Raw genomic sequence first — 27,775 nt, 5'->3', positions numbered from 1 at the left:
GGGGATAATTCTGAAGAAGACTCTATCCTCAGTCGAAACGTTGGGGAAATTTTAAAACCTTGGTAATAATTATTCAAGACTGCAGGGCCGAAATTAGTAGCTTCTTTTAATTCCTGATGAGTAGTCAGTATCAATGAAAAATTTTCTGAGAAAGTCGATGGAAGATTTTATTGGAGAACTCTTGGAGAAATTTTCGTAAAAATCCATGCAATATTTTCATAAAGAATCTCTGGAAATATTTTAGGGACCCCGATATTGATTTTCGAAAAGAAACATCTGAAGGATTTCAAAAAGAAGTTCATGCAGAAATTTCAGAAGTAATCTATTGGGACATTTTCTGAAAATTCTTGAAAAACACTGAAGAAATTTCTAAAGTAATTTCCAGAAGATTCTATGAAACAAATTTTAGAAGAAGTTATCGAGGAATCTGTAAAAGAATTTCTGAATAAATTATAAAATGAAATTGTTTGATGTTTGAATGTTTGATAAAATTGGTGGAGGTGTTTCTAAAAAACTACCAAGAAAATTTTGCTTAAGCACTCTGTTGAGATTTCTGGAGAAATCCTATGAATATTTTACCAAAAATCATGTGGAGAAATTTATCAAAGAATCCGTGGGCGATATTTCAAAATTTCTGAAAGAATTCAAAAAGAAATTTCTAAATGAGTCTCTGGAAAAAAATCTTACAAAATCCTTGGAGGGATTTCGAAAGAATTCATGGAAGATTTTAAGAAAGAATTCATGATGGGATTTTCCTAGCAATCTCTGGGGAATTTAACGAGGGAATCTGTGGAAGGCTTTCAAATGGAATTCTTGGTGATATGTCTGGAGGAATCTCTAGAGGAATTTCTGAAGGAAATTTTGGAACAATTACTTAAGCAATTCTTGAGGCAATTTCTGGGGCAACCCATTGAAGATAGCCTAAAATAAATTATCGAAACAATGCTGAAGGAATTGCTCGGCAAATTTCTGAAAGAATACTTGAGAGTTTTTTAAAGATCACCTGATAGTTAATGCAACAATTGTTTATGTACTTATTATGCAACTTTTCCAAAATTCTTCGTTGAAATACTTTAAAAAATCACAATCTAGATCACAATATTATTATTATTATCATTACTATTATTATTATTATCTTTATTATCGAGATTTTTTAGAAAGGGCTGATTCATCTCCAAACCGCTTTGTTTTTTTTCAATGTAACCTTAATAAAGAATCTGGTGTGGTGGTTAGAACACTTGACTATCATGCCGAGGACCTGGGATCGAATCCCACTCCCGACATACTCACAAAATGTGGGTTCTTCCTTCGGAAGGGAAGTAAAACGTGGGTCCCGAGATGAATTTGCCTAGGGTTGAAAATCTCGTTAATACAGACAAAAAAAATTAATAAAGAATCCTCCAATAACCACTGCAGCAACTACTTTTAAAAATCATTCGGAAATAATAACATATGAGGGGCCCAGAATCAAAGGGGTGTAAGTGACCATTTTATCTATTTTGAGCTGGGAGTGTAGAATTAGCATCTAAGTTAAAATACACAAAAATAAAAACTAAAAAAAAAAGATTTTGAGCTGAGCATATCATTTCAAGCTTTCAGGAACTTTTTAAGATTGTTTCTACGATGTTTGGAAAAATTACAATAAATCAGAGAAAATTTGGTTGATTTTGAAACTCCATACATTTTGTATGGGATGAAAAATTAGTCAAAAAATTTAAACCTCATTTACTCGAAAGTGGGTTTTTGTCACTAACACCCCTTTGCTTCTAACCCCCTCAAATCTCATGAAGTTTTTTTCTAACTGCTTTGCCATTATAAAAGTTTTGTAATAAATCCTAGTAACATTTTTTTAGTCAAATAGACTAGGAGAGGTTCCTAGAAACATCATAAACCCAAAATGAAAGGTATAAGGTTTTATGATGGTTCTCAAAACCTCTACAAGACTAATTGGCTGTCAAAATGTTACTTGGGAACGTCAAAGATCTACAGTAGACGTTCGATAACTGCAACATGTTTACGTTTCACTTACCGAATGAAATTCGATAACTGAAACAACTGACAGACGTCAAAGAACTGTCAGTTGCTGCAGAATGCAGTCAATGTGTATTTGAAAAACATCGCATTGCAGCAAAAGTGCGTACGAAAAACATCGCATCGCTGTTGACATTTCATTTTGACGGATAGCGGTGCGATAACTGCAAAACTGTTGCACTTAGCGAACTTGCAGTTAAAAAGTATTGCAGTTAGATCGTTTGCATCGAGCGAACGTCTACTGTAGTTTAAAAGTTTGGCAGGAATTGTTTCCAATTCTCTTTATGCAATTCTCCCTGGAGTGTTTTTCAATACTTTTGACTGTCCTGTACCAATAGTGCACAGAGAAAAACCGTTAGTTCTTTTGAAATTTGATTAAAAATCACAGTTCTGTTGAAGAATTCATTCTAAGAATCATACCAGATCAGGGAGCTTTAAATCCTCAGAAGACATGGTTTACCCTTGACGGAGACTTGTGGTCTGTATGCATTAGTGTGCGGCATATTTTTCGAAAGTTGTCAAAATATGAACTTCGTATGCCACTTTAGATTAAAAGCACATTAAAAGAGAAACCTCCGAGCTGAGTTTGAGATGGCGCAAAGGCAAAGTGTCATAGCTTTCTATCAATTTTCAATCGATTTTCAATCTTCTTACATAAATCTCTACTAAATTGATTAAAAAAAAACTTGAACAATGATTTTTTTTTCAAAATTCCAAAAAGCTTTCACGATTTTTTTTTATTATTTGTTTTTTTTATAATAAAATTAAACTTAAGAGCCCGATAACTTTCCTACTGCTTCGCCAAAATATGTCCCGAAAAGATCCTATTAAAACAATTCATTTTTTAATACTTTATATAAAAAAAACATCCGAACATGCCTAACTACTTGATTGTTTCAAGTAAAAATGAAATTTAAGAAGATGTCTGTCAGTGTGTATTCAAAATCAAATTCATCATATTCAGGATGATTACTTAAAATAAACTTCTCATTTTTTAGACTGAAACCATGCATGAAAACATTCATAATTTAGACAAAATTGTATAATATTTTTCTTCGTAACATGCGCAACGAAATGTGCAGGTTATTTACAACGTTTTTTATCTACAGAACAAATACCATAAAAAACATGCTAAAAGATCTGAAATAAGTCAAGCAATCAAAAAGTTATTGATCTAAAACAGTTAAATTTTTGGGTAAAAAAAAGTTAAAAATTGGAAAAAATCCTAAAAAACATTTCATTGTGATTGAAAAAAAATATGTCCTGCAAGTTTAAGCAACGTCAAGTTTTATGAAATTTCTGCAAAAAAAACAACGAAAATCGCTTGAAAATTGGCAAAGTTATGGCACTTAAAGTGACCGTTCCTTTTATTACTCGAAAATTTTACTATGTTTTTCCAGAAGAGCATATGGGTCTTAGGTTTCAACGAAAAACTTAACAGCTATACCACAACATATTGCAATTGTCACAGTAGTTCAAATCCCAACAAGAAAAAATCGAAAAAATATTTCAAACAATCTGAAATAAACCAGTTTATTTACTTTATTTTTTTTTTGCTTAATTGGAACCAGTTTTTTGGAGTCATCTACTATTAAATTAATTCTCATGTAAATTAATTCTCATTCTCTTGCAAATGCTTCCTCGATCATTCTAAATCTCTGCAAGGATTTCTTTCAAAAGTCCTACACAGATATTTTTTTATCTGTATTAACGAGCTAGTTCACCACGCTTTACTTCCCTTCCGAAGGAAGAACTTACATTTTGCGAGTTTGTCGGAAGTGGGATTCGATCCCAGGTGATAGTCAAGTGCTCTAACCATCACACCAGATCCGCTCCACGACATAGATATTCCATTACTACTTGTGGTAGTTCTTCTGGGGAACTACCAAAGATCTGTCAGAATTTTTTCTTCGATTTTGTAAATTAATTTCCGCGCATTCTCCTCGTTTGCTTCCAAGACTTCATCAAAGTTTCATCATCTTTCTTAAAATCTTTAAACATATTTATTAAAATATTTAAACATGTTCATTTCGCGATTTTGTGAATTTTGGTTTTTGATTTTTCTAATTTTTGTTTTTGAATATCCCTACATTTTTTTTTTGTTTTTCCTGATTTTTTTTTTAGATGAAAGCATTTTGAGCTTAAATGGTTATTGTTAAACTAATTAAATTTGATTTTTCTATTTGTTTTGAGAGTGTTTAACTTTTATAAACTCTTTTACTGCAATATAATACTTGAGATAAAATTTAAAACTGTAAAACCACAGACAAACAGACGTACTCTTGAAATAATTTCATCAACAACTTTTTCCCGGTGTCTTTTTCATGAGCACACTGCCACCTGTTGTTATAACCGCGCGAGACACTGTCGGCCATGATGGATTTCGATTTGACGTCTGCTAACACGCACACTATTACACTAATCGCCTGTAATTTTCGTTTGCATCATTCAGCAACGTGCACACTGGCGAGTGTCAAAGCGATTGAACACTAGAAGAGGGTTACGTCTGTGTCTGTGGTAAAACTGTTAAACTGTTGAAACTTTAAATCAAAAACTATTTTGAGACATACAGAACAGTCCTTAATATCATCCAAAAATATAAAATTTTTGAAAAGGAAAGGAAAAAAATACTAAAATGCTCAAACTATACCTCGTCTAATGGCGGGGTTGGGTATTAATAGTTTTATTTATTCATACTAAAATGATTCAACAAATTACTCTTGGAAAATTCCCAAAACTTATGTATCATGAAAATTATAAGCGTTTATTGAACTCGGATATGATTGATAGCATTTACACATGATGTTTTTTTTATCTGTATTAACGAGATTTTTAGCCCTAGACTAGTTCATCTCGGGACCCACGCTTTACTTCCCTTCCGAAGGAAGAACTCACATTTTGCGAGTTTGCGGCTGTTTATTTATAAAAAAGTGATTTTGTAAATGAATTATTGATGGCTTGACCAAAAATTTGGGGGTAAACACAAATCACAAAGTTTTGGAAAACGTTTAAAGTGATTTGCAGATAAATTATTCGTCTTAATTTTCTTCAATTTTTCTTGGTACATTTTAAGTGCTATGATAGACACATACTGCATAGAAAATACTGCCGTGTGCAGCATAGTTGTCCTATGTTCTATGGGCCTCCCTATTAACATGGGACAACTATGCTTCACACGACGGAATAGCAACCGCAATGTTTTTGAAAAAACTTAACATGAAATTGCATTATTTTTAGAAGCTGGCGTAATGTCCTCTTCTTTAGGAATATATTCAAATGTTATTTCGGTAACATTTAACTAGAGTTAGCCTCTGAAGTTTTTTTTTTTCTTTGCGGAATATTAAAATAATACCAAATTATTTTCATGACTTTCTGTTGTTCATTTGTTTTTTTATTTTTTATTTTTTTTATGTCTAGAATCTAATATGAAACAGTTTAAGGGAGTTTTTAAATCAAAGTTATTCAAAAAAAAACTTTCAAAGAACTCTTTTTGGAACTCATCTATTCAGGCATGTAAAACACTTAATTCCCGGCACACAGTCTCCTAAAATTTCAATTGGGAATGATTCCTGAAGCCACCTTAAAGTTCTGTTGGAAAATCCTTCATGTAAGGAATATTCGGCCATTGCAGCAAGGAAAACTTCAAAGGCAAGTGGTGCGTTTATTCGATTGCAAAATAGAAAACTCGTTCTCCGTGGTTCTGAAATTCATCGAAGATTGTTCCGGTAATACTTTAAGAAATTTTCTATTTTTTTTTTTTGAATTGCTTTAGAGCATGCTTCCAAAGTATTTTATGTGAAACACTACAAGAAATTTTTAGAAATTCTTTTGTAATTCTTCCATGGATTTTTCCCAATTCCTTTCACACCAAGCTAATTTTAGCTAGAAATAAAATATTTTTCTGAGCATTCCGTTCAGAAGCACAATTTGAATTCAAGTGCATCAGCATCATGGAATTATTTTAAAGCTGCGTGACGTACTGCTAGGAATCATAAAATTCTAACCTTGAATTATCAAATTATAATCACAAGCTAGGTGAATACCCTTCGAAACCGTCCACATTAATTAAAGCTAGCCACCAACCAAACCCTACTAATCTCGTCTGTCTGCCGTTGATTGCGCCTTGTTTGCGTGACAAAGGTTTCTAGCTTGTTGGCTGCCTAGCTGACTGGCTGTCTGTAACCCCAAGGGCTCATGTAATTAACCATTCCGCAGTGGCGGCACTTATGCCCTAACCTTACGTCTGTTTTCAAGTTCAAGAAGGGCCGCCATTCCGAGCGAAACCCCAACTTGTCTTTCAGCTGTGGATCGTGCGGTCGTGAAAGTTGGCTCAAAACAAATGAAAAAAAGAAAATAACAATGTTTCGTATTATTTTTCCTACTGCTAAGCCCTCCCCATCCATCGACATCAATATTATTCGCATTAGCAAATATTCTAATGAGCGAGAGCGTAACCTCAACGGAAAAAAACCAAACGACAATGTCCAAAAAGTTTGGATTTTTTTTTCGTCGGTCCTCGTCAAGCACCACTCCAAGAGGGTCGCAAAAGCCATTTGTCATCGTCACCTGACTGACTATCTGCACTGCCGAGTTATTCTTTCCGGCAACTTTCCAACTTTTTTTTTCTTTCGAACGGAACGGTTCCCCTTCGTTGATTGGATCCGGAGGAAAAAAAAAACTTCGCATGCCTCCCGAAGCAAACGAATTTAAATTAAGCCCGAAAACAAGGATACAGTCAGTCAGTGGTAGCGTGGATGTGACTCACCTCCCCCCAACAACTTGGTAATCATTGCCAAAAATTCGTTTTGCGAGTTCGACAAATATACTAAACCGCACCACCGGCTCCTCTCATTTCCTGCAGTATTGGAAATGGAACGACGTCGACAAGGACGACGACGACGACGACGACAGGAAAATGTAATAAAGGGTCTCCCCCGAATAGACGAGCGCCACTCAAACGTGCATCTTTCTGCATCGTCATCAGCAGCACAGCAGCACACAAACGAGTGAGGACGAGTCTGCACGTACTTTTTAAAATTGAAAAATTTTTCTCTCTCAAACTACCATCATCATCAGCGAAGGCTGGCTGCGTCTTTGAACTAGGCAAGAGCAGAGGAAGATTCCATCCCATGGAGCAGTAGTAACAGTAGGTATCCCTCAAGTGCGGTCACATCAGAGTGGTCTCTGTTTTGGGTGAGTAGCTGGCCGGAGAAAAAAAAAATGCTGGGGATCGTCCCAGGACAGGGGTTGGCAACCTTATTTGTTGTAGATCTAACATTCTATTTCAATAGGTTTAATTCTTGGCCAAGGCTTTCCTGCCCTCAATGTATACCGATCGTAATTCTGGAAGTTTCCTGTTCAACCTTTTAAGAAAACGCACATGTCATTAGGACTGTAGACCTTGTTCAGCGTACTGTTCCCAGTTGAGCAGAAGGCTCCAGTAAAGTGAGATAGAAGTTGACATTCAACAGCTAACGCAAGAGACATGACTACATCCCTGACCGCTGACTATCCGATACCATCTAGAAGGCATTGCTTCGAAAAGGGCCTTGTGTACAGCGCACTCTTGAGGTAAGCTGCGTAGCCTTGCAACAGCGGACATCATAACACGATCTTTTTTTTATTTTATTTTTTTGTTTATTTCAACGTGTGCTCATAACACGATCTTTTAGAAGGACACCAAAGTATGTTGCAGGCGGCTTGCCAGCTTCCCGGATTGCCACAGTTCCTTTTGTCCTCGGAAAGCGGTGCAGGGTCGATGCGCCTGCTCCCCCTACAAAGCAAGTACAGAACTGATACCGTGCACTCTGAAATTTGACATCCCGAAGGTCAGGGCCTGTCAGCTAGAACACAGAAGGACTTGCCAATATAGGGCCTTACATGCCTCGAACCTTGCCGGGACTTCTTTCCATTCACGGGCTACAACCCAGTAGCCCGACGCCACGACAGCAACGGTACCAAGATGTTCTCCGCTTGGTCACTTGTTCGATAGAAGGCACTGCAGAACACCGGTATGACCTGCGTAATCGATTCTGAACGCTTGGACTACCTCGTCTGAGCTAGCCAATACTCGAGTCCACGCCACGCGCCTTTTCTGTAACTCAGTGATGATTTGGCATCAAACAGCATTTCAGTCAAGCTCCAATTCAATCAATCTTCTGGACAAGATTGTGTCGTATTACTGGTAGCTTCCGAGAACCTTGTACAAGTGGCCGGGTATCCCCATAAGCAGGAGCATTAACAATAGCCGACTAACTGACACTACTGAACGCATTCCTTACATCCAGGATCACTACTGCACAAACACAAATTTGATTCCTCTTACGCTAGAGAGCTACCTCGGCGGCCTTTGTAACCGAGAAAATAACATCTACGCTTGACCTTCCATTCCGGAAGCCGAACTGGTTACTCGAGAGACCTTCTTGTATTACCCTCGATGTGCCTCAACAGTCTGTTAACGATGATCTTGTCGAATACCTTCACCGCAGTGTCGACGAAGCATATCGGTCTGTATGCCGACGGTTCTCCGGGTGGTTTCCCTACCTTTGGAAATAGGGACAGGATCTGCCGCTTCCAAACCTTTGGGAAGTCTCCCTATTTCTAGCAGATCTGAACATCCCAGGAGCCTCTGCTATAACTATTTTTAAGGTCATGTTCGGAACTTCGTCCGGACATGGGGCCTTACCTACGCTAAAGGATTTTGCAATCACCGCAAGTTCCACATCGGTGACCCTCTCCTCATCGCCAGCCCCAGTCCTCGGCTGTCCTACGAAAGGAGGACAAGGACTAGGATCATGACGCGGAAAAAGCCCCTCAATGATCCCTTCCAACATCTCTTGAGATAGCTCTGTAGAAGCCGCTACACCTTTCGTTTTGGCCATCACGGTCCTGTAGGCATCACCCCACGGATTCGCATTGGCACTATGATAGAGACCCTTACAGTAGGCCTTTTTACTTGCCCTTTTCCCGATCATCAGCGCGGCTTTTGCCGTGGCGAACACAATTCGCCGTTTATTTCGCTCACCGTAAGTAGGCGCAGCACAGGTCTGCAATAGGTTGTGTCCACTAGTAAGCCGGTGGTCTAACATTCCTTGGGTGGACTTACCCAGGCATGGTCGCACCGCTACCAGCTCATTCCCGCTTGAACCGTTTATGTTTCTCTCACCCCTTCCTAATGCCTCGTCGTTGAAGTATGGCCTTAGCCTAGTCACCTCTGCATGTACCCGCTGCCAGCAGTTTCTGCAGTCGATACTGTAGCGAACCGCCAGGTGATCGCTGTGAGTGTAGCTATCGTCTACAAGTAGTTCGATTGTTAGGCCAAGACGGTAAGAAGAAACGTCGGTAATCGACTCCACTCTATTCCGACTAAAGGTACTCTGTGCAGGTACGCCATAAGACAGGTCGACATCTAGCATGACCAGGGCCTCTAGCAGGAGGTGACCCCTCTGGTTAGTGAAACTGCTTCTAATTCCATGGCCCAAGTATTAAAGTCACCCGCTATTACCACCGACCTTCGCCCTGTTAGCACGGTCGTCATACAGTTCAGCATCTGTGTGAACTGCTCGATCGGCCACCGTGGTGGCGCATAACAACTACAGACTTGTGTCCTGATCCCTGGTTGATTCACCCTATTTTAACAGACTTGTTTACGTCCACCTTTCGTAGCCGAACGGCTGCGGTGGACACCTGCACGTCGCACTAATGCCACAGTACCGTGATGAGCTCTTCCGCTTCGGTGACCTCGTCTAGGTTTTCTAGGTCGCCTCCGCTGTAAAAGCTCTCACTTCTTCCCTTTCGTCAAGGACTTCTTCCGCTAAATTTTTATAGACGGCACCCTTACGCTCCTTATCGCGGTTCAGCTCTAGCATCATTTAACCCGTACGAGTACGTTTGGTACTGCGCGCGTTGCCTCCCAGATTCACGAGCTTGGCGTCGCTTCGCATCGCCTTCAAGATGTTCGAGTACTTCGAGTGTGTGGTCTCGATGACGAGCGCGTCGCCTTTCTCGCACTTGGCACCTACTCTTTTACGCCTTCTCGGTTTGGCGTCTCTGACTTCTTCGACCTGTGGCTTTATCCTCGTCCTCTTCCGCTCGGCCTTCGTCCAAGGGGGGTCCTCCCCTTGGTTCACCCAACTCTTTGGTTAGTGGAGCGGATCTGGTGTGGTGGTTAGTACACTTGACTATCACGCCGAGGACCTGGGATCGAATCCCACCCCCGACAAACTCACAACAATGCGGGTTCTTCCTTCGGAAGGGAAGTAAAGCGTGGGTGCCGAGATGAACTAGCCTAGGCAAGAGCCTAGGGCTAAAAATCTCTTTAATACAGATAAAAAAAAACTCTTTGGTTGCTGAGGGCCTAACAACGGTAGCAACGCCCTTTTTCCTTTCATCCGAGTCGGGCCATCCTTTTCAGGCCCACCATTCCCAACTTTCCGGGACGCCTGGCTGGGGTCCGACTTGCCGGCGTTACTGCCGACCTTCGGGGTTAGTATTTTCCTAGCCTTATGGGCATCGCCAGACAACTCCTCATCTGACGGCTGCCTCATCTGCTTCTGTGAGTGCTTATCACAAGCAGCCGCATCCGTCACACGTTTTGGACTACCTGCGAAAGCGAAGGCCTCCGGGGTAGACTTTTGCTGGTTCCGCCGCTGCTTCACGAGTCTCACGCGATCCTGCTTGGCATTGTCCATCGACTTACGAAGTCCCAACAGGACCGTTTTAAGGTTCTTATTTAAGTTGAACTTCGTGGACGCAAGATCGATGATCTTGCCAAGCTGCTGCTTAGCCATTCCGATCGCGGACAGGCTAGGCGGGGAATGGATCAGAGCTCCCACGCTAGAGCTGCGTGCGCAGCTTCCCGCTGCTGCCTTATAGCTTCTCCTTAACGGAGACCTCGTCAGCCTACTTCTTGCGAAGGAGTTTCACTGCCACTTGATTGGTTTGTCATGTCATGTCATCAATTTGACTATATAGTTAATCCTACGAGTTACACGGGAAAAATGATTCACCATTTCAGAGCCCTGCAATAACGCGATAAGGGATGCCCATAAACTGCAGTCCAGGTCAGGTCATCCTAATCTGTGGTGGCTGAGCACCTACCTATGGTCGCAACACCCTGCTCCCTTCAACCCGGGACGGGCCAGTCTTTTCAGGTCCACCCTTCCCAGCTTTCCGGGACGCCTGACCGGGGTTCAACATAGAAGGTTCAAAACCTTCCTGGTCTTGAAAGCGCCACCTGGTATCTCCTCACCTGATGGCTACCTGTCGTGCTTCTGCAATGACGTCTGGCGTACCATTCGGGCTACCAGCCAATACGAAGGTCTCCATCTGGGTAGACATCGGCACCTCCAGCTTCACGGGCTCTGCTGCTGCCGCAGTTGCCATAAGTCCTCGCCATCATCGACTTATGAAGTCCCAGCAAGTCCTGCTTGAGGCCCTTACTGACGTTCGACTTCAAGGGTATAATGTCGATGATGGTATTTGCTGTGCAGCCACCTCCATGGCAGAAAGCAATGCCTTGAAAATGATCAAAGGCTTATGTAGACTTCTGGCAGCGTTCCATGATTCATGTCTACCAGAAAGCGGAAAAATTAACCACAAATTATACGGATAAGTTTCACTAGAAAACCATGTTTAACTTAAACTGAAAATTCAAACAAAAACAGTTTCTTCAAAGTCTCGAAGTACCTTTCTAGATAACCAAAGTGGTTCGCCCATCGACCATTACCGGGAACCACTGCCTCAGAAGGTAGAGTCCCTTGTCATCTTCCTCGTCGGTTGTTCGGTGAATCGTTATTGCTAAAACATAAAGTACTTTATTAGTATTCAAAAGGCATTTTCCCGTAGCTACCTGCCTTCCAAGCTCGCTCTCTGCATCGGTCGTCGACGTCGTCCGTTGTCCTCGCCCGTCGCAGTCCCAATCGCCATCGTTAGCCGCAGTCACAGCACAAGGATACGAAAAACTTTGCACAGAGCGATCCACGAGTACCGCGCCGCCACGTTCCGAAAGTCCTACCGCTGCCGCGTGCGCTTCTTCCGGTTCCTGCTGGTGGGACCACTACTACTGCACTACTGTCCTCTCCGCATAGCTGGTGGTGAGCCGTGCCGGGCTTTTCCGGAAGGAAGGAAAAGTCATTTTGTGGTTGGTTCACTTTGCGCCGATATCTGCCATCTTTTCTCTCGGACGCGCGCATTGAAATCAAGAACGTAAGAAGCAAAAAACGGGATCTGGAGGGGAAATCGGAATAAAATGTCCAACGGCACTCTTAGAATGTAGTTTTTTCTTTCGAAAAGACGTCTTACTGTTCAAAATACGGTAAGTATTTGAGAGTTTTATCTGGTTTTTCCTCTATTTTATCGGAATACCAAGTTTAAGAAAAAACTCGTCTTACCCCGCTTTGTCAAAACGCAAAATTCTCAAACAAAAAGTAGTTTTTTTCGTATTCCAAAAATTGGAAATTGGAACATTTTAATTGTGCGATCCGGTGCATAACAATTGTAAGGTTTTATTTTATCTGTCTTTTGTAAAATTTCCGTGGAAGCTGTCAACCGAAATATTTCACAACAAAACCTTACAAATGCATATTTTACACATGCCTAAAATCGCTTTATAATCGATATTCGAATGTGTTTTGAGTGATTTCGCATTCATTACACTGAGGAGGCATCAGTTCCCAGGAAGCCTAAGTAGAATGGTGAAAAAAGTTAAAGTTTACCCAGATCTCCCCGAAAGATGACGTCGCCACTGCTGCTTCCGCTGGTGATGATGATGATGATGATGCAGAGCCAACCCCGTTTGGAGCGGTTCAAAAGGATTTGACTCAGCTCCTGAACGAGAGCGAGCGGCCCAAGCACGCGCCCGGTCCGCCTCATGACGAAAAATCGGAAGAAACGATGAATAAGGAAAACGATTAAACTGAATCCTCCGGAGAAAATTGGCACCCGGTCGAATCCGAATGATGAATGGTGGCCGGTGGTGGGTGGGGATTCGTAGTCGAAATTCCTGGAGACTGAAATCGAGAAACCAAGAAACAGAGAAGCCGACTCAGCACTGCATTTCCGTGGGGGATTTGTGTTGTCGATATTCTAATTTGATAATTATTTTTTGTCGGTGGTGGGTTGTGGCACGACAATCGTCCGCGTGCCTTCTCGGAAAGTCAGTTTTAGCTCGTTTAAATTAAAATCCGATGAAGAGCTGGGCTGCAGCTGAGACTGAGAGGGCCACACCATCAACGCAAGAATGTTGACACAGGATTGAGGGGCTATCCCGTGGACTACCCGGCAGTAGCAGTGAAGACGGAAAAAAGATGGCCGTGATGAGCTGTACGTGACCTGGATGATTAATGCGGCGAAGAAGTCGTTTGGATTGCCATTCTTCCAACGGCAATGGGAGGGAAATCCTGCTTCGCTGGTCGATGCTGAAGGTCGATGAAGTCCGCGGATGGCGAGGCAAAAACTCTTGATTTATTTCCTTTTGAAAGAAACGAAACGCTTTTAGGGGCTGTCCATAAACCACGTGGTCATGAGGGGGGGGGGGGTTCGGCCAATGACCATTTTGTATGGACAAATAAAAAATTTTGTATGGACTAATGACCACGCAGGGGTGAGGGGGGTTGAGAAGTCCCAAAAAAATGACCACGTGGTTTATGGACAGCCCCTTATACATAGCTACCTCTACTTTTGGGGCTGCGCTAGATTGATTTCTGGCAATCAAAATTACGACGAATCATTTGCTATTCCGTCGGTGGAAGTTCGTCACTGAATTATATTGATTTCTGTTTACAGTGTTTGGTTGGAATGTAAATTTGTTTTAGTGAGACCATTACAGGGACCATAAATTTCCCATTTGCAAAATGTTGGCTGTGAGGCAGTTTTCTCCAAAGTTCCTTTGAATTATTATATTCAGAATACCAAATCTTATAGAACGATGACGCTGTTTGGTTCAGTGTTCCATGTGTCTTCTTCGCGACACGTCTTTACTTCAACTTTGTCAACTGTCACACTTCGAAGGGAAGCGCGAATTTCCTCACACCTGGGGCATTCGAAGACGACGTGCCCTGGTGTCTCCTCCACGATGATACAGTCTGGATAACCAAACCAATGTAGGTACTTCTTGAAGCAGCCATGGCCGAACAGAAACTGCGTCAGATGGATGTTTACCCCTCCACACTCAGGTTCGAACTTGATCCAAAAGAAACCAGCAAGTCTGCCCTGACGATCGCCCTTGCGTTTACTACTTCCCAGCAAAGCCGTTTTCGTTCAAGATTTTCCATAACTCTCTGCGGTTAATACTGTTGTACGCCGCCTTAAAGTCGATGAAAAGGTGCTGTGTTGGAGGGTTTGCTGCACGGTGAAGATCTGGTCCGCTGTCGACCGACCGTCGATGAAGCCTGCTTGATAACTTCCCACAAACTCATTCGTTTTAGGTGACATACGACGGAAGATGATCTGGGATAGCACTTTGTGGTTAGAATTCAAAATAGTGATCACTCTGAAGTTCTCCTATTCCAAATGGTCGCCTTTCTTCTTTCACCGGGTAGTTCATGTCATTACAATCTGTTAATGCAGCTCTTCAGCTCTAACATATCTCTGACCCTGATTTGTCTCATAAACCATAACTTGAACAAAACCATCGTTCTGCTCAGAACTTCGCTTTTGGATCAGATAGTCAGTAGCCCCATATTAAGCAGTGCTGTGACAATAATGGCCTCCCAACTGGAGCTGTTAACGCTTTCTTCACATCTATGACTACTACAGTACGGTACAATACCGCTTACTTATACTCTTCTGCTTCGACGCTATTGCAATGACTATCTGGATCGTATCCACTGTGGACTTTTCTTTCCGAAAGTTCCAATTGCACGGAAAACGGGCAATTCATCAAGTTGTCCAGGACAATCTTCTCAAGAGGATGCTGGGTCTCCTGGAGGTTTGCCTGGACTTGGCGACAATGCCAACTTCTGAATATAATGTCTGGGGAGTCTGGGAACGTCCAGACATTTCTTCAACACTATCCTGTACATGTCCATATGAATACCGCATCAGACCGGAGGCTCTCTTTAATGTTAGTCCATTTGCCAACTTGTTTTTCCACGGCGTCTGCATCCGCTTCATCAGCCTAACCCGTTTGTCCCCAGCTGCGAAATGAAAGTTCAAAAAATCGCTAGCATCCAATTTCTTGGCAGAATTTGACCAAATTTTGAATACAAACTCGCATAACAGCCTAGTTTTGGAAATATATGGAATCAAAATTACCTTCTGGACGGAGTAAGGCCGGTCGGTCACTGGGTCAAGTCGGGTAGAAATAAAACCAAGTACGATTTGCACCACTATGACTTTCTTCTTAACAAAGTATTTCAACGGGAGTTTACATATTCCGTGGCCTAATGATAGTTGAAGTTATTACAGGTTCGATTTTAAGATTCTTCGATAGGTCTCCTTTGAGTTCTTGGGATATTAAACATTCCTGAACCATCCAAGTCTACATTTACATTGTTTTCAAATGACAATAAACACGAGATATGATTCCCTTATTGACCCCATAGGCCATCGAAGACATCTTTAAACCATGTGTTGCCCTTGTACTACAGTTTATTTTTTCTGAATCTCTCGATGGATTGTCCGAATCCGTCCTTACAAAAATAAATACTCGAAATAATCACCACGGAAGCTTTTCAATTGTTTTATTGCCCTTAGTTGCACCAATACTTGAGAATCCGTAAAATTGTTTGTTATGTCAAAGTACTGCAGACAATTTAGACGGCCTGATTGAAGTCATGCCTTGACTTTAGAGAACCGTAGATTGACTACAATGAGAGTTATTTGCACGCGGAAAACAGCGGCTAGTTCCAGAAACCGATACTACACCGAACAGGAATGAGTAAATTCCTCGACTAGATTCCTGAGTACCCGGGATGACCTGACTGAAGGCCTTGAATTCATGGAACTGTTGATGAAGCGCAATCACATATTTTACGTATGTGGAACCTCTGTGCACTAGAAAAACTCATATTTTAGCATGTGTCAATAAGAAGGGCTCTCACAACTATTCCTAGGAAAATTTGATGACCTAAGCGAAGTCATGCCTTGACTTCAAAGAACTGTAGATGGATTACAATTAGAGCTATTTGCACGCTAAACTACGTTTAGGTCCAGGTCCCAATACTTCACCGAACAGGAGTAAGTAAAATCCTCGAGTAGATTACCCGGGATAGCCTGGTTGAAGTAAGGCCTTGAGTTCATTGAGCTGTAGATGACCTTCAATCACATGTTTTACCTTTGTGGAACCTTTGTGCACTACATAAACACATATTATATTATGTGTCAATGAAAAGGTCTCTCAAGACTAATCCTAGGAAAATTTGACGATCTAAGCGAAGTCCTGCCATGACTTCAGAAAACGATAGATGGACAACAATGAGAGTTATTTGCACGCGGAAAACAACGGTTAGCTCCAGAAACTAATATTAGATTTAACAGGAGTAAGTAATTTCCTCGACTAGAATCCTGAGTACCCGGGATGATCTGACTGAAGTCAGGCCTTGAGTTCATTGAGCTGTAGATGACCTGCAATCACATATTTTACCTATGTGGAACCTCTGTGCACTACAGAAATGGGCTGTTGGCAATTTTTAAACTTTTGTTTCGCAGCTGGGGACAAACGAGTTAAGTTGAGGTGGCCATCTGATTGGATAGCACTTCAGTTGATGTCGTTGGACCCTTACTCTTCGGCATCACACCAGGGAGTAGGAATTTTCTCCATTTTTTTTTAATTTTGCTTTCTTTAGAATTTATTACAGAGATTTTTTTAAGAAATTGGAGGCATATCTACCAAACATTTCTCCAAAGATTCTTTTAAAATATGTTCTCTGAATTCCATCCAAAAGCACTCTATAGATTCGTTCAGAAATTATTTAAGAAACTCGTTTATGAAATCTTCCATGAGATCTCTCAGAAATTGCTCCAGCAGTTTCTCCAGAAATGTTTGCAAGGAAAAGAAATTTTCCAGGGTTTCCTTGAGAAATTTCCCTTAAACTTTAGACATTACCTTCCTTCAGAAATTTGTACACAAAGTTTTGCACGGATTCCTCCAGGGCTTTTTTTTTCGGAAATAGTCTAGGGTTTTTATCACGAACTCTTCCGGAGACTCGTTCAGGAATTTCCCCAGGTATTCCATCCCAAGTAACATTTTCAAGGCTAATTAGTCTTGAAGAGGTTTTGAAAACCGTCATAAAGCCTAATACTTTTTATTTTGGTTTTATCATGGTTGTAAGAACCTCTTCTAGTCTATTTTACTAAAAAATGTTACTTGGGATATAAAGCCCTGTAGGACATACTCCATGTACTTTTTTCAGAGATTTATCTAGGAAATCTAGCGGGAATTCCTTCAAATAGTCTTGTATTGCTTTTTTATCGATTCCAGCAGGAATTTCTCCAAAAATATATATTCACTAATTTATACAGATATTCCCAAAATAGTTCCTCCGTGTATTCTTTCATGTATTTCACCAGTCCAGGAGGCATTCACTAAGGATTCTCTGCACAAGTACAGGAAGGAATACACGTACGAGTTTCTGAAACAATTCTCGAAAGAATTCCTCAAAAAAATAGTAAGAGAAGAAAAATCTTAAATAAAACAATTCCTGTCTGGAGAAGTTTATGAAGGAAGTCATGGATGACTATGTGGAGGAACCACTGGATAAATTTCAGCAGTAATTTCTGAAAGAATTCCTAGAAACAAATCTGAATTTCTGAAGGAATTCTTAGAGAAATTCCACCCAGCCAGAAAATTTGAAGGACTCTGGTTGAATTCCAGGAGAAGCTCTGGAGAAATTCGTAGTAAAATTTTCACTCGAATTGCATTTTTCCTGGAATTGCAAAATCCTGGAGGAATTCCTTCAGGGTTCGCAGCAGGGGTATATGAAAGAATACATGTATGAATTTCTGAAGCAATCCTCGAAAGCATGTCTAAAAGAATCACAGAAGGAATTTCTGAAAGAGCTCCTAAACTCTAAAAGAATTCTTGAGAACTATTCTGATTGTCTTAAGGAAACCTCAGAGACATTTTTACAAGTCTCTTTGAAGGAATCTACGGAGGAACTCCTGCAGAAATGTAAGGAGCAACTTCTGCTGGAATCTCTGGATGAATTCCTGTAGACGACCTAGAGGAATCCCTAGAAAAGTTTCTATTAGATTTGCATTTTTTGTAAGAATTTCTGGATGAACTGCTCCTGGAGAGAGTCCTGGAAAATTCGTTCAGGATTTTCTGCAGTACACGTAGTACGAATGTCAGTTAGCGCTCAACTTCCGAGTTGATCAGTCGAATTTTCGAAGGAGCGAATTTCGGGAGTCGTTCACAGACTATTCTATACGATTTTGTAATTTTGTCGGTCTTACGAGTACACAAAGTGGTTCGCGCATACCGTGCCGTCGTGTTCTCGCGATGCCGCGCCGCGAAAATACGTTTCGCGTCGACTACTCGCAGTTTCCAAGACAGCTTTCACATGATGAAATCCACAAATTCATCGCGAAAGAACTCGGTTTAACGCGAGAAAATGTGCTACTTCTCCAGCCAAGCAGGCGGCTGGCATGTACTTTCGTGGAGGTCAACAACCTTCAGCTCGCTGAGACGATCGTCCAACAACACGACAGCAAGCACGATTTCGTTTTCGACGGAAAGACCTACAAGCTTCGAATCATGATGGAGGACGGAGCCGTGGAAGTACGCTTGTTTGATCTATCCAGCGACATCACCAACGAACAGATCGCCGAATTCCTCTCTGAGTACGGTGACGTTCTTAACGTCCGCGATCTACTTTGGGACGAACGCTCTGCTTTCGGTGGCGTAAAAACTGGCGTACGCATCGCCCGAATGATAATAAAGAAAAACATTCCTTCTCTCGTAGCAATTCGGGGTGAGGACACGGCGGTGAGCTACAAGGGGCAGCGGCAAACATGTATGCACTGCCAAGAGTTTGTACACGTTGGGATACCGTGTGTACAAAACAAAAAACTGCTGGCGCAAAAGCTCGAAGCAGAACGTTCGTACGCTAATGTGACAAAGCAGCCAGCATTGCAAAAATCGGCAAAGCCGAACAATATCCCACCGAAAGTACCGCAGCCCCAGGTACAACAAAACCCGTCACGGCAAGCAATTGCTAAACCGAACGAGACGCAACCGACGATGACACAGCAGACAAACACAATGCCTCCTCCCGCCGTCATGGACAAGCGTATTGGAGTGCAACCTATCCTCCAAATCACACCGCTCCCGATCACGATCGGCAGCTTCATCGCTCAAAAATCCGATGGCAACGAGACGGACATCTCGCAAGCATCCCTCGGCTCTAGCAGCAGCCGACGGCTACGTAGCAAACGATCGCCACCTGGGAAGAAGATGCGACGCAACGACTCAAACGAACACGGCCGAGGCTCTGGTGATGACATGCAGCAGTGATGGAGCACACCAGCGTGAACATCGGCACCGTAAACATCAACACGATAACCAACGCAACAAAAATAAATGCCCTACGAACGTTCATTCGGACCACCGATTTGGACATTGTTTTCCTGCAGGAGGTGGAAAACGAACAACTTTCTCTACCTGGCTTCAACGTCATCTGCAACGTCGACCAAAGCCGGAGAGGAACTGCTATCGCTCTCAAACAACATATAAAATTCTCGCACGTCGAGAAGAGCCTGGACGGTAGATTGATCGCTTTACGTGTGCACAATACTACCCTGTGCAATGTGTATGCCCCGTCGGGATCGGCTCTTCGCGCCGAGCGAGAACGTTTTTTCAACAGCACGGTAGCCTACTACCTGCGATATCGCACCGATCACATCGTCGTCGGCGGAGATTTTAACTCAGTAATCCGACTGAGAGATGCGACGGGATCCAATTCTAGCCCCGCTCTCCAATCCACCGTCCAGCAGCTCCGCTTGCTTGATGTGTGGCAACAGCTCCGACCTAGCGAATCGGGTTACACATATATATCACACAATTCTTCGTCCAGGCTCGATCGGCTTTATGTCAGTGCCGGCTTACGAGAACATCTGAGAGCCACAGCTGTGCATGTTGTTTGCTTCTCGGACCACAAAGCCGTAACAGCGAGACTATGCCTTCCTCTCCCCGACCGAGCGCCCGGCCGTGGCTTCTGGTCCCTCCGTCCCCACCTCCTGACAGTTGAAAATATCGAGGAGCTCCAAACACGATGGCAATATTGGACCCGCCAACGCCGATACTACGCATCTTGGATGGAATGGTGGTTAGCATGCGCCAAACCTAAAATCAGTTCCTTCTTCCGATGGAAATCAAAACTCGCTTTTGAAACTTTCCACCGTGAACAACAGCGCCTCTACGAGCTACTGCGACAAGCGTATGATGAATATCATAATGATCGCACCATGCTCATCAGGATCAATCAGGTGAAAGCCGAAATGCTCCTCCATCAACGTCGCTTCACCGAGATGTTCACGTTCATCAATGAGTCGTATGTGGCGGGGGAACCGATATCAACCTACCAGCTGGGCGAAATAACGAGGCGACGAACGACTATCGAGCAGCTCCAAAACGACGAAGGAGAAATCATCGATGACTGCGGTGCAATTCAAGCCGATACCCTCTGAGAAGCCAAGCAGTTCTAACGATCAACCGTCCTAATACGGAAGCTGGAAAAAAATCTTTCTTGTATTTTGGAAGTTCTCGATACAATGCTCTCCCTTCTCATTTAAAAGCCGAGAGGAATATGGGAAACTTCAAGAAGCGGATTGCATCACTGATAAAAGGAAGAATCATAACATAGGGTAAAAGCCCCCTTCTTCGGCCTAGTACCTATATTCATCTCATTTTGTCTCAAAGACTAGAGATGTGCGCCGTCGAGATTTATTACTTCACGCCGCCGGATGTTTTGATTTTCTAGCACGCCGCCAGCTTAAAACTCATCACGCCGCCGAACTTGGAATTTCCCCAATAATCTTCAGAAAATAATCGATTTAAGTTTAAACGCTCCCAAAATGAATGCATGTCATTCATTGCCGAATAAACAAAATATTTCGTTCAATGATCCTGTTGAGATTTTAGTTACTTTTTAGTCACTTATATATCATCATATAAAAATCCTAGCAAATATCATATTCTTCACACAAGGTGTATAAAGCATGCAATGACAGCATGCATGCTTTTCCCCGCGTGACGTCATAACGACGTTCGTTTATAATTGAGGGGGTTAGAAGCAAAGGGGTGTGAGTGACAAAAACCCACTTTTGAGTAAATGAGGTTCAAAATTTTTCGTCAATTTTCATTATTGTGGATTTACCGGCTACTTGTATTCTACCGGTCGCTTCAGTATGGCATCCGAAGTAGCCGTTTTATAAAAAGAGTAACTTAAAAATGTTTTTAAACATTTTTATTGTATGCGCTATTCCCCGTTTCCACGAGCTATTCAGCGATATTCATTTTTTGACAATCAAGTTGATTTTTATATGAAAACGGCTACTTTGTAACGGCTACTCAAGTAACCGGTAGAATACAAGTAGCCGGTAAATCCACAATACATACATACAAAATGTGAGGAATTTCAAAATCAACCCAATTTTCTCCGATTTATTATAAGTTTTTTTTAATCATCGTAAAAATAATCTTAAAAAAGTTCCTGAAAGCTTGAAATCTGAAGAATTCAGGTCCTAATAATTCAATTCATGCCATAACTTAAGAATTATTTAGGCAGCATCCATTTATTACGTAACGCTAAAATTGATATGTTTGCGACCCCCCTCCCCCTCCGTAACGCTTTTTTGTATGGAAATCCAAAAATTTTTGTATGGGCCGTAACGCTTGGCCATACTACCCCCCTCCTCCAAGAGCGTTACGTAATTTGTGGACTGCGCCTTATGGATTTTTCTTATTTATTATGGAACGTTTAAATGTCTGCCGCACTATATACGAGTGCGCAATTACAAGTTACTACACTAAAACCTCAATTTATGCACATGGCTGGGGGTGCATAAATTAAAAAAGGCATAAAATGAGGGAAATTTGTGCATAAAAACTCCTCCATAACGCTTCCGTAACGCCTCTGAATCCCGCCGAAAATGCTCTGAAACTTCCTGAAATGGCTCCAAAATTCCCCTTAAACCACCTCGGACCCCATGTAACGCACCTGCGACGCTCCAAAACCCCCCGAAATCTCCTCCGTAACGCCTCTGAATCCCAAACCCCAAAATTCCTCTTAATAAGACGCTCCGAAACCCCCGAAAACGCCTCCGTAAGGCCTCTGAATCCCGCCAAAAATGCTCTGAAACTTCCTGAAATGCCTCCAAAATCCCTCTAAAATCCCCTCGGACCCAATGTAACGCATCAGAACCCCCAAAAACGCCTGCCTAACGCCTCCGAATCCATCTAAGACCCACTTGCATCCGTTTAACGCACGTGAGATCCTCGGAAACCCCCGAAAACGTACCTGTAACCATTGGCGTAAATAGGGGGTGGCCAGGGGGGGCCTGGCCCCCTCCAGAATAATTCATTTTGGAAAAAAATCACGCAATTCAGGCGAAAAGTATCTTTTTAGTATACAAAATCTATATCGAAATGGCCTTGGCCCCCCCTAGAGCTATGACCTAGTTACGCTTATGCCTGTAACGCCTCCAAACCCCGTCGAAAATCCTCTGAAACTCTCTGCAATGCTTTCGAAAACCTCCTCAGACCCCCGAAAACCCCCCGGAGATCTCCTGGTACCTCGCGGAAACCCCTGGGAACCCCCTGAAACTCCCCTGTGACTTCCATTTGCTCATTCTTATAAACACCCTTTAGCCGCCGTTGCAATAGTTACCGTCATTATTAAATATTCTTATGCACAATATTGGTTCTGAGTAGCTTTCCCTTAATTTATGCAGGTCATAAAAAAAGGTGCATAAAAATAACATGCATAAATTGAGGTTTTAGTGTATTTACATTCTCATATGCAAAGTATAGTTTGTTAAAATGTTTCGCTATATGAGATGTAAAAGAGCGAAATATTGAAATCTCATTTTTAACGCCGCCGCCGCCGACGACCAAAAATGATGTTTTAACCGCGGCGCACATCTCTGCCGAAGCACCAAAGCAAGCATCACAGCGGTGCCAGACATCAAGAAACAAGTAGTTAATTGAATGAGATTTGGTCACTACAAATACGATGTTTTTTCAATCAGAATATGGTCGTTTCTTGGTTTAACATCTTGGTAATCGAACTTCTACGCAAATCGATCAATAATTTCATTTTCCAACCCCCTTTCCTTCAAAATATTTGGTTTGGTTTTCATCTAAACATGCTGCTACCGCTCAAGCTTTACGAACAATCATCCAGTTCGGCAGCACTGATTTGCCAATCAGCTGTGATTGTATGCGAGTGCAAAACGTGGGGAGCGAGCATAGACGATTCGTCGCGCCGCACATTGTTGTGACTTCTCCTTTGCGAGAGAGAAAAACAATCACAATGAAACTGTCACCTGCTAGGGAAAGGAAGTGCGTTAGTGGGTGAGTGCAGAATGCTCTACGATGAGAAAATGTGAGAGTGGTTGTGGATTTGCTGTAAATACTGTTGAGATGAAAAAGGGGCCACCCGGTGGACCGCGATGAGATGAAAATTTTACGGTGTGCTGAAGATAGGTGCGAGTGGCTCGCGATTTGTGATCACAATTAAATCAAATATTGAAGATAAATCCCACTCTAGTGCATCGTAGGATCAACAGTGGAAGTGAGCACGTGTGTTAAAGGTTTGTATCATTAAGTTTGAAGCGTATACATGGCGCTGTGAGTGATTTTTCATGTTGCACATCCTTAATGAGACTAAGATAGGCACAAATACCCTACATAGGTTGACCACCAACCACTTTATTGTCTCATCATCAATATTCCGTCATATCGCTGCCAACTGAACATGGGGTCAGTTATCATCCAGTCCGTCTTCCAGTCTGTCTTGCCACCTCCGCATCCAACAATCACATCACTCGGTTCGCGGCCGTTCAAGTATCGGGCCTCGAACATCACCGAACATGGTGACTCGGTCAGCTGGTAGCATCAGTTATCTTCCAGTCCTGCCACCCTTGCATCCAACAACCGCAACACTCGATTCGCGGCCGTTCAAGTTTCGAACATCACCGATTCCTGCGATTTTCCGTACCTGGTGACTCGGTCAGCTAGTAGCGTCAGTTATCTTCCAGGTAACATGATTAGTATACGTCTGGCCGAAGCCAGTGATGCTGCCCTCGTTCAAGTCCGTCGACAATTACAGCCCTGCCACCTTTGCATCCAACAACCGCAACACACGACTCGCGGCCGTTCAAGTTTCGGGCCTCGAACATCACCGATCAGCGATTCCTGCGATTTCCCGTACCTGGTGACTCGGTCAGCTAGTTGCGTCAGTTATCTTCCAGGTAACATGATTAGTATACGTCTGGCCGAAGCCAGTGATACTGCCCTCGTTCAAGTCCGTCGAAAATTACAGCCCTGCCACCCCTGCATCCAACAACCGCAACACTCGATTCGCGGCCGTTCAAGTTTTGAACATCACCGATTCCTGCGATTTACCGTGCCTGGTGACTCGGTCAGCTAGTAGCGTCAGTTATCTTCCAGGTAACATGATTAGTATACGTCTGGCCGAAGCCAGTGATACTGCCCTCGTTCAAGTCCGTCGACAATTACAGCCCTGCCACCTTTGCATCCAACAACCGCAACACACGACTCGCGGCCGTTCAAGATTCGGGCCTCGAACATCACCGATCAGCGATTCCTGCGACTTCCCGTACCTGGTGACTCGGTCAGCTAGTAGCCTCAGTTATCTTCCAGGTAACATGATTAGTATACGTCTGGCCGAAGCCAGTGATACTGCCCTCGTTCAAGTCCGTCGAAAATTACAGCCCTGCCACCTTTGCATCCAACAACCGCAACACACGACTCGCGGCCGTTCAAGTTTCGGGCCTCGAACATCACCGATCAGCGATTCCTGCGATTTCCCGTACCTGGTGACTCGGTCAGCTAGTTGCGTCAGTTATCTTCCAGGTAACATGATTAGTATACGTCTGGCCGAAGCCAGTGATACTGCCCTCGTTCAAGTCCGTCGACAATTACAGCCCTGCCACCTTTGCATCCAACAACCGCAACACACGACTCGCGGCCGTTCAAGATTCGGCCCTCGAACATCACCGATCAGCGATTCCTGCGACTTCCCGTACCTGGTGACTCGGTCAGCTAGTAGCCTCAGTTATCTTCCAGTCCGTCGAAAATTACAGCCCTGCCACCTTTGCATCCAACAATCGCAACACACGACTCGCGGCCGTTCAAGTTTCGGGCCTCGAACATCACCGATCAGCGTTTCCTGCGACTTCCCGTACCTGGTGACTCGGTCAGCTAGTAGCGTCAGTTATCTTCCAGGTAACATGATTAGTATACGTCTGACCGAAGCCAGTGATACTGCCCTCGTTCAAGTCCGTCGAAAATTACAGCCCTGCCACCTTTGCATCCAACAACCGCAACACACGAGTCGCGGCCGTTCAAGTTTCGGGCCTCGAACATCACCGATCAGCGATTCCTGCGACTTCCCGTACCTGGTGACTCGGTCAGCTAGTAGCCTCAGTTATCTTCCAGGTAACATGATTAGTATACGTCTGGCCGAAGCCAGTGATACTGCCCTCGTTCAAGTCCGTCGACAATTACAGTCCTGCCACCCCTGCATCCAACAACCGCAACACTCGATTCGCGGCCGTTCAAGTTTTGAACATCACCGATTCCTGCGATTTCCCGTACCTGGTGACTCGGTCAGCTGGTAGCATCAGTTATCTTCCAGGTAACATGATTAGTATATGTCTGGCCGAAGCCAGTGATACTGCGCCCGTTTAAGTTCGTTTACAATTACAGCCCTCCCACCTTCTGTCTACACCAACCCCATCATTCAAATGTTTCGAGGTCCTGGATAACGAGCGCGATAAATCCGTGCTACCAAATCAGCTAACATCAACAGCATTCCGTCACATTGTTACCAGTTGTTACTGAGGCTTTATTGGAACTGATGTCCTGGTCTGCGTCTGGTCAACGTTTCTACGACAATTTCATTGTGACTGCGCCGTGGCTTCCTGTATACAAAGTTTTTCCGATGTAATGCTAAGCTGCCGCTATTGATCTAGGAATGCTTACTAACCAAATCCATGATGAATTAAAGCGATTATTGTACGTGATATACTAATATTAGCCAATAAGTTGTAAATTTTCTGTTAATTAATTTAATTACACTTCCTTTAAAGAGAATAACTTCTCACTGGAAGTGTAAATACTTTGTACTTTTTTGAAATATATGAAAAGAAGAGTAGGTTTTATGCCTATGGGAGAAGAGGTCCGAATTGTAACAGGAACTTCACTCCCACGGGCTTTTCCCTACTCCAGAAAAGAAAAAAAAAAAAAAAAAATCATCTAGTTCAATATTTCTCGAACCTGTACGCGCGGGAAAATGTAGACGAAGCAGAAGGCACGGTATTCCAATGCGACAGAGTGATTCCCGAGCAGGATCCCGTCAACGAAGCATGTATGAGCGAAATCACGACTGTGGAAATCCTCTCCACAATCCGCACAAGTGCATCGAAAAAATCGCCAGGTCCCGACGGACTACCAAAAGAATTTTACCTACGGGCTTTCGATGTGATTTTTTTTTTTTATCTAGTTCATTTATTTGGGGCTCAATCGCGTATAACGCTTTACGGAGCCGAGGATCTTTCTTTGTACTTAATAGCGCAGACAGACGTTCAAGTTTGACTCAGCAGCTTGTGTAAAAAACATGGCCGCCACAAATCGCCAAGTGGCAATCAGCGAACAGATGGCGTTAGCGACGTTCATATTCAATCGCTTCCTCACATGTGCGTTGCACCAACAACTGTCACCACGGTCGTCTTCCAGCCGGATGGCAGGAAAAGACCGCACGTGTTGCACGCTAATAATGTTTCCACATAATTTGTGCAGAGTAAATGACTTTTATTTAATGTCTAAAATCTGTTGCACAAATTAGCACAGGAATCTTGTAAAATATTTTACACATTATTACTTTTATTTTACATAGATTTGCTTGAATAAAACTGCATTTGGATGAACTTCACTTGCATTGGGAAATCTTTGTGAATGTGACGCACATGTAGGAATGATTTTGACAGTGTTTGTTTTGATTTTATTTTTCGGTGGGTGGTGAATTGGGTGGTAAGTAAACGGCTGGAAGCACGTGGTTTCTCAAACTGTCAACTGCACGCGACTGCACTGTGGCAATCGGTTGCCTAGGTGTCGCTAGTGAAAATTTACATAGAAAATTTGAATAAATTTGTTCGAGCTAGAACGTCTGTCTGCGTTAATAGTATACATTATACAGAGTAATAACTTTTTAATGATATCTGTTAGTAATGGGTGGAAGCCAGGGTACTCGTGGCAGCTCGAGGTTAGAAGGTCACATTTTGAGGGATGGACAGGGTAAGGATTGGGTCAAAGGTTTCACTGCTGCTCATCCGGGGGTAAATCGCATCTTGCTAGCGTATTCGGTGCCTTGTGGTGTTGGTACCAACTTGTTCTGGGACTTGGTCTTCCGGATGGCCAGGAGCAGCTTGGTAACACAAAGAGGACAAAACAGAGAAAAAAAAACTGGAGAAGAAAACACAAGCGAATTAAACTTTTATACCAGCAGAGCGAAGAAAGTCGAAAATACATCCCATGTATGTGACATCGCGGGTCCCCAAC

General features: G+C 42.8%; 2 protein-coding genes across 38 annotated transcripts in view; both read left to right on the top strand.

Annotated features, from left to right (window-relative positions):
• LOC115253893 (protein muscleblind) overlaps positions 1-27,775 on the top strand; it is a 1,330,915-nt gene that overhangs the window by 1,038,146 nt on the left and 264,994 nt on the right. The window lies entirely within an intron of this gene.
• Positions 22,755-26,372, top strand: LOC109403011 (uncharacterized). Of its 5 annotated transcripts, none has more exons than XM_062860454.1 (2): positions 22,755-24,231; positions 24,303-26,372. In XM_062860454.1, exon 2 carries the CDS (start codon positions 24,649-24,651, stop codon positions 25,834-25,836), a length of 1,188 nt encoding a protein of 395 aa, XP_062716438.1. In that variant the 5' UTR covers positions 22,755-24,231; positions 24,303-24,648; the 3' UTR covers positions 25,837-26,372. The 5 variants fall into 5 exon arrangements, with proteins under 5 accessions (XP_062716438.1, XP_062716442.1, XP_062716439.1 ...); XM_062860458.1 differs by having other exon boundaries at positions 22,755-24,643; positions 24,715-26,372; XM_062860455.1 differs by having other exon boundaries at positions 22,755-24,856; positions 24,911-26,372.

Source organism: Aedes albopictus, chromosome 3 (assembly GCF_035046485.1).
Source record: "Aedes albopictus strain Foshan chromosome 3, AalbF5, whole genome shotgun sequence".
Taxonomy (NCBI): Eukaryota; Metazoa; Arthropoda; class Insecta; order Diptera; family Culicidae; genus Aedes; species Aedes albopictus.
Note: the sequence above shows the minus strand (reverse complement) of the source record. Positions and strands in the feature narration are given on the sequence as shown.

What these genes read in the sequence shown, in the direction of transcription:
- LOC109403011 (XM_062860454.1), top strand. Translation starts at nt 24,649, where the DNA reads ATGATTAGTATACGTCTGGCCGAAGCCAGTGATACTGCCCTCGTTCAA.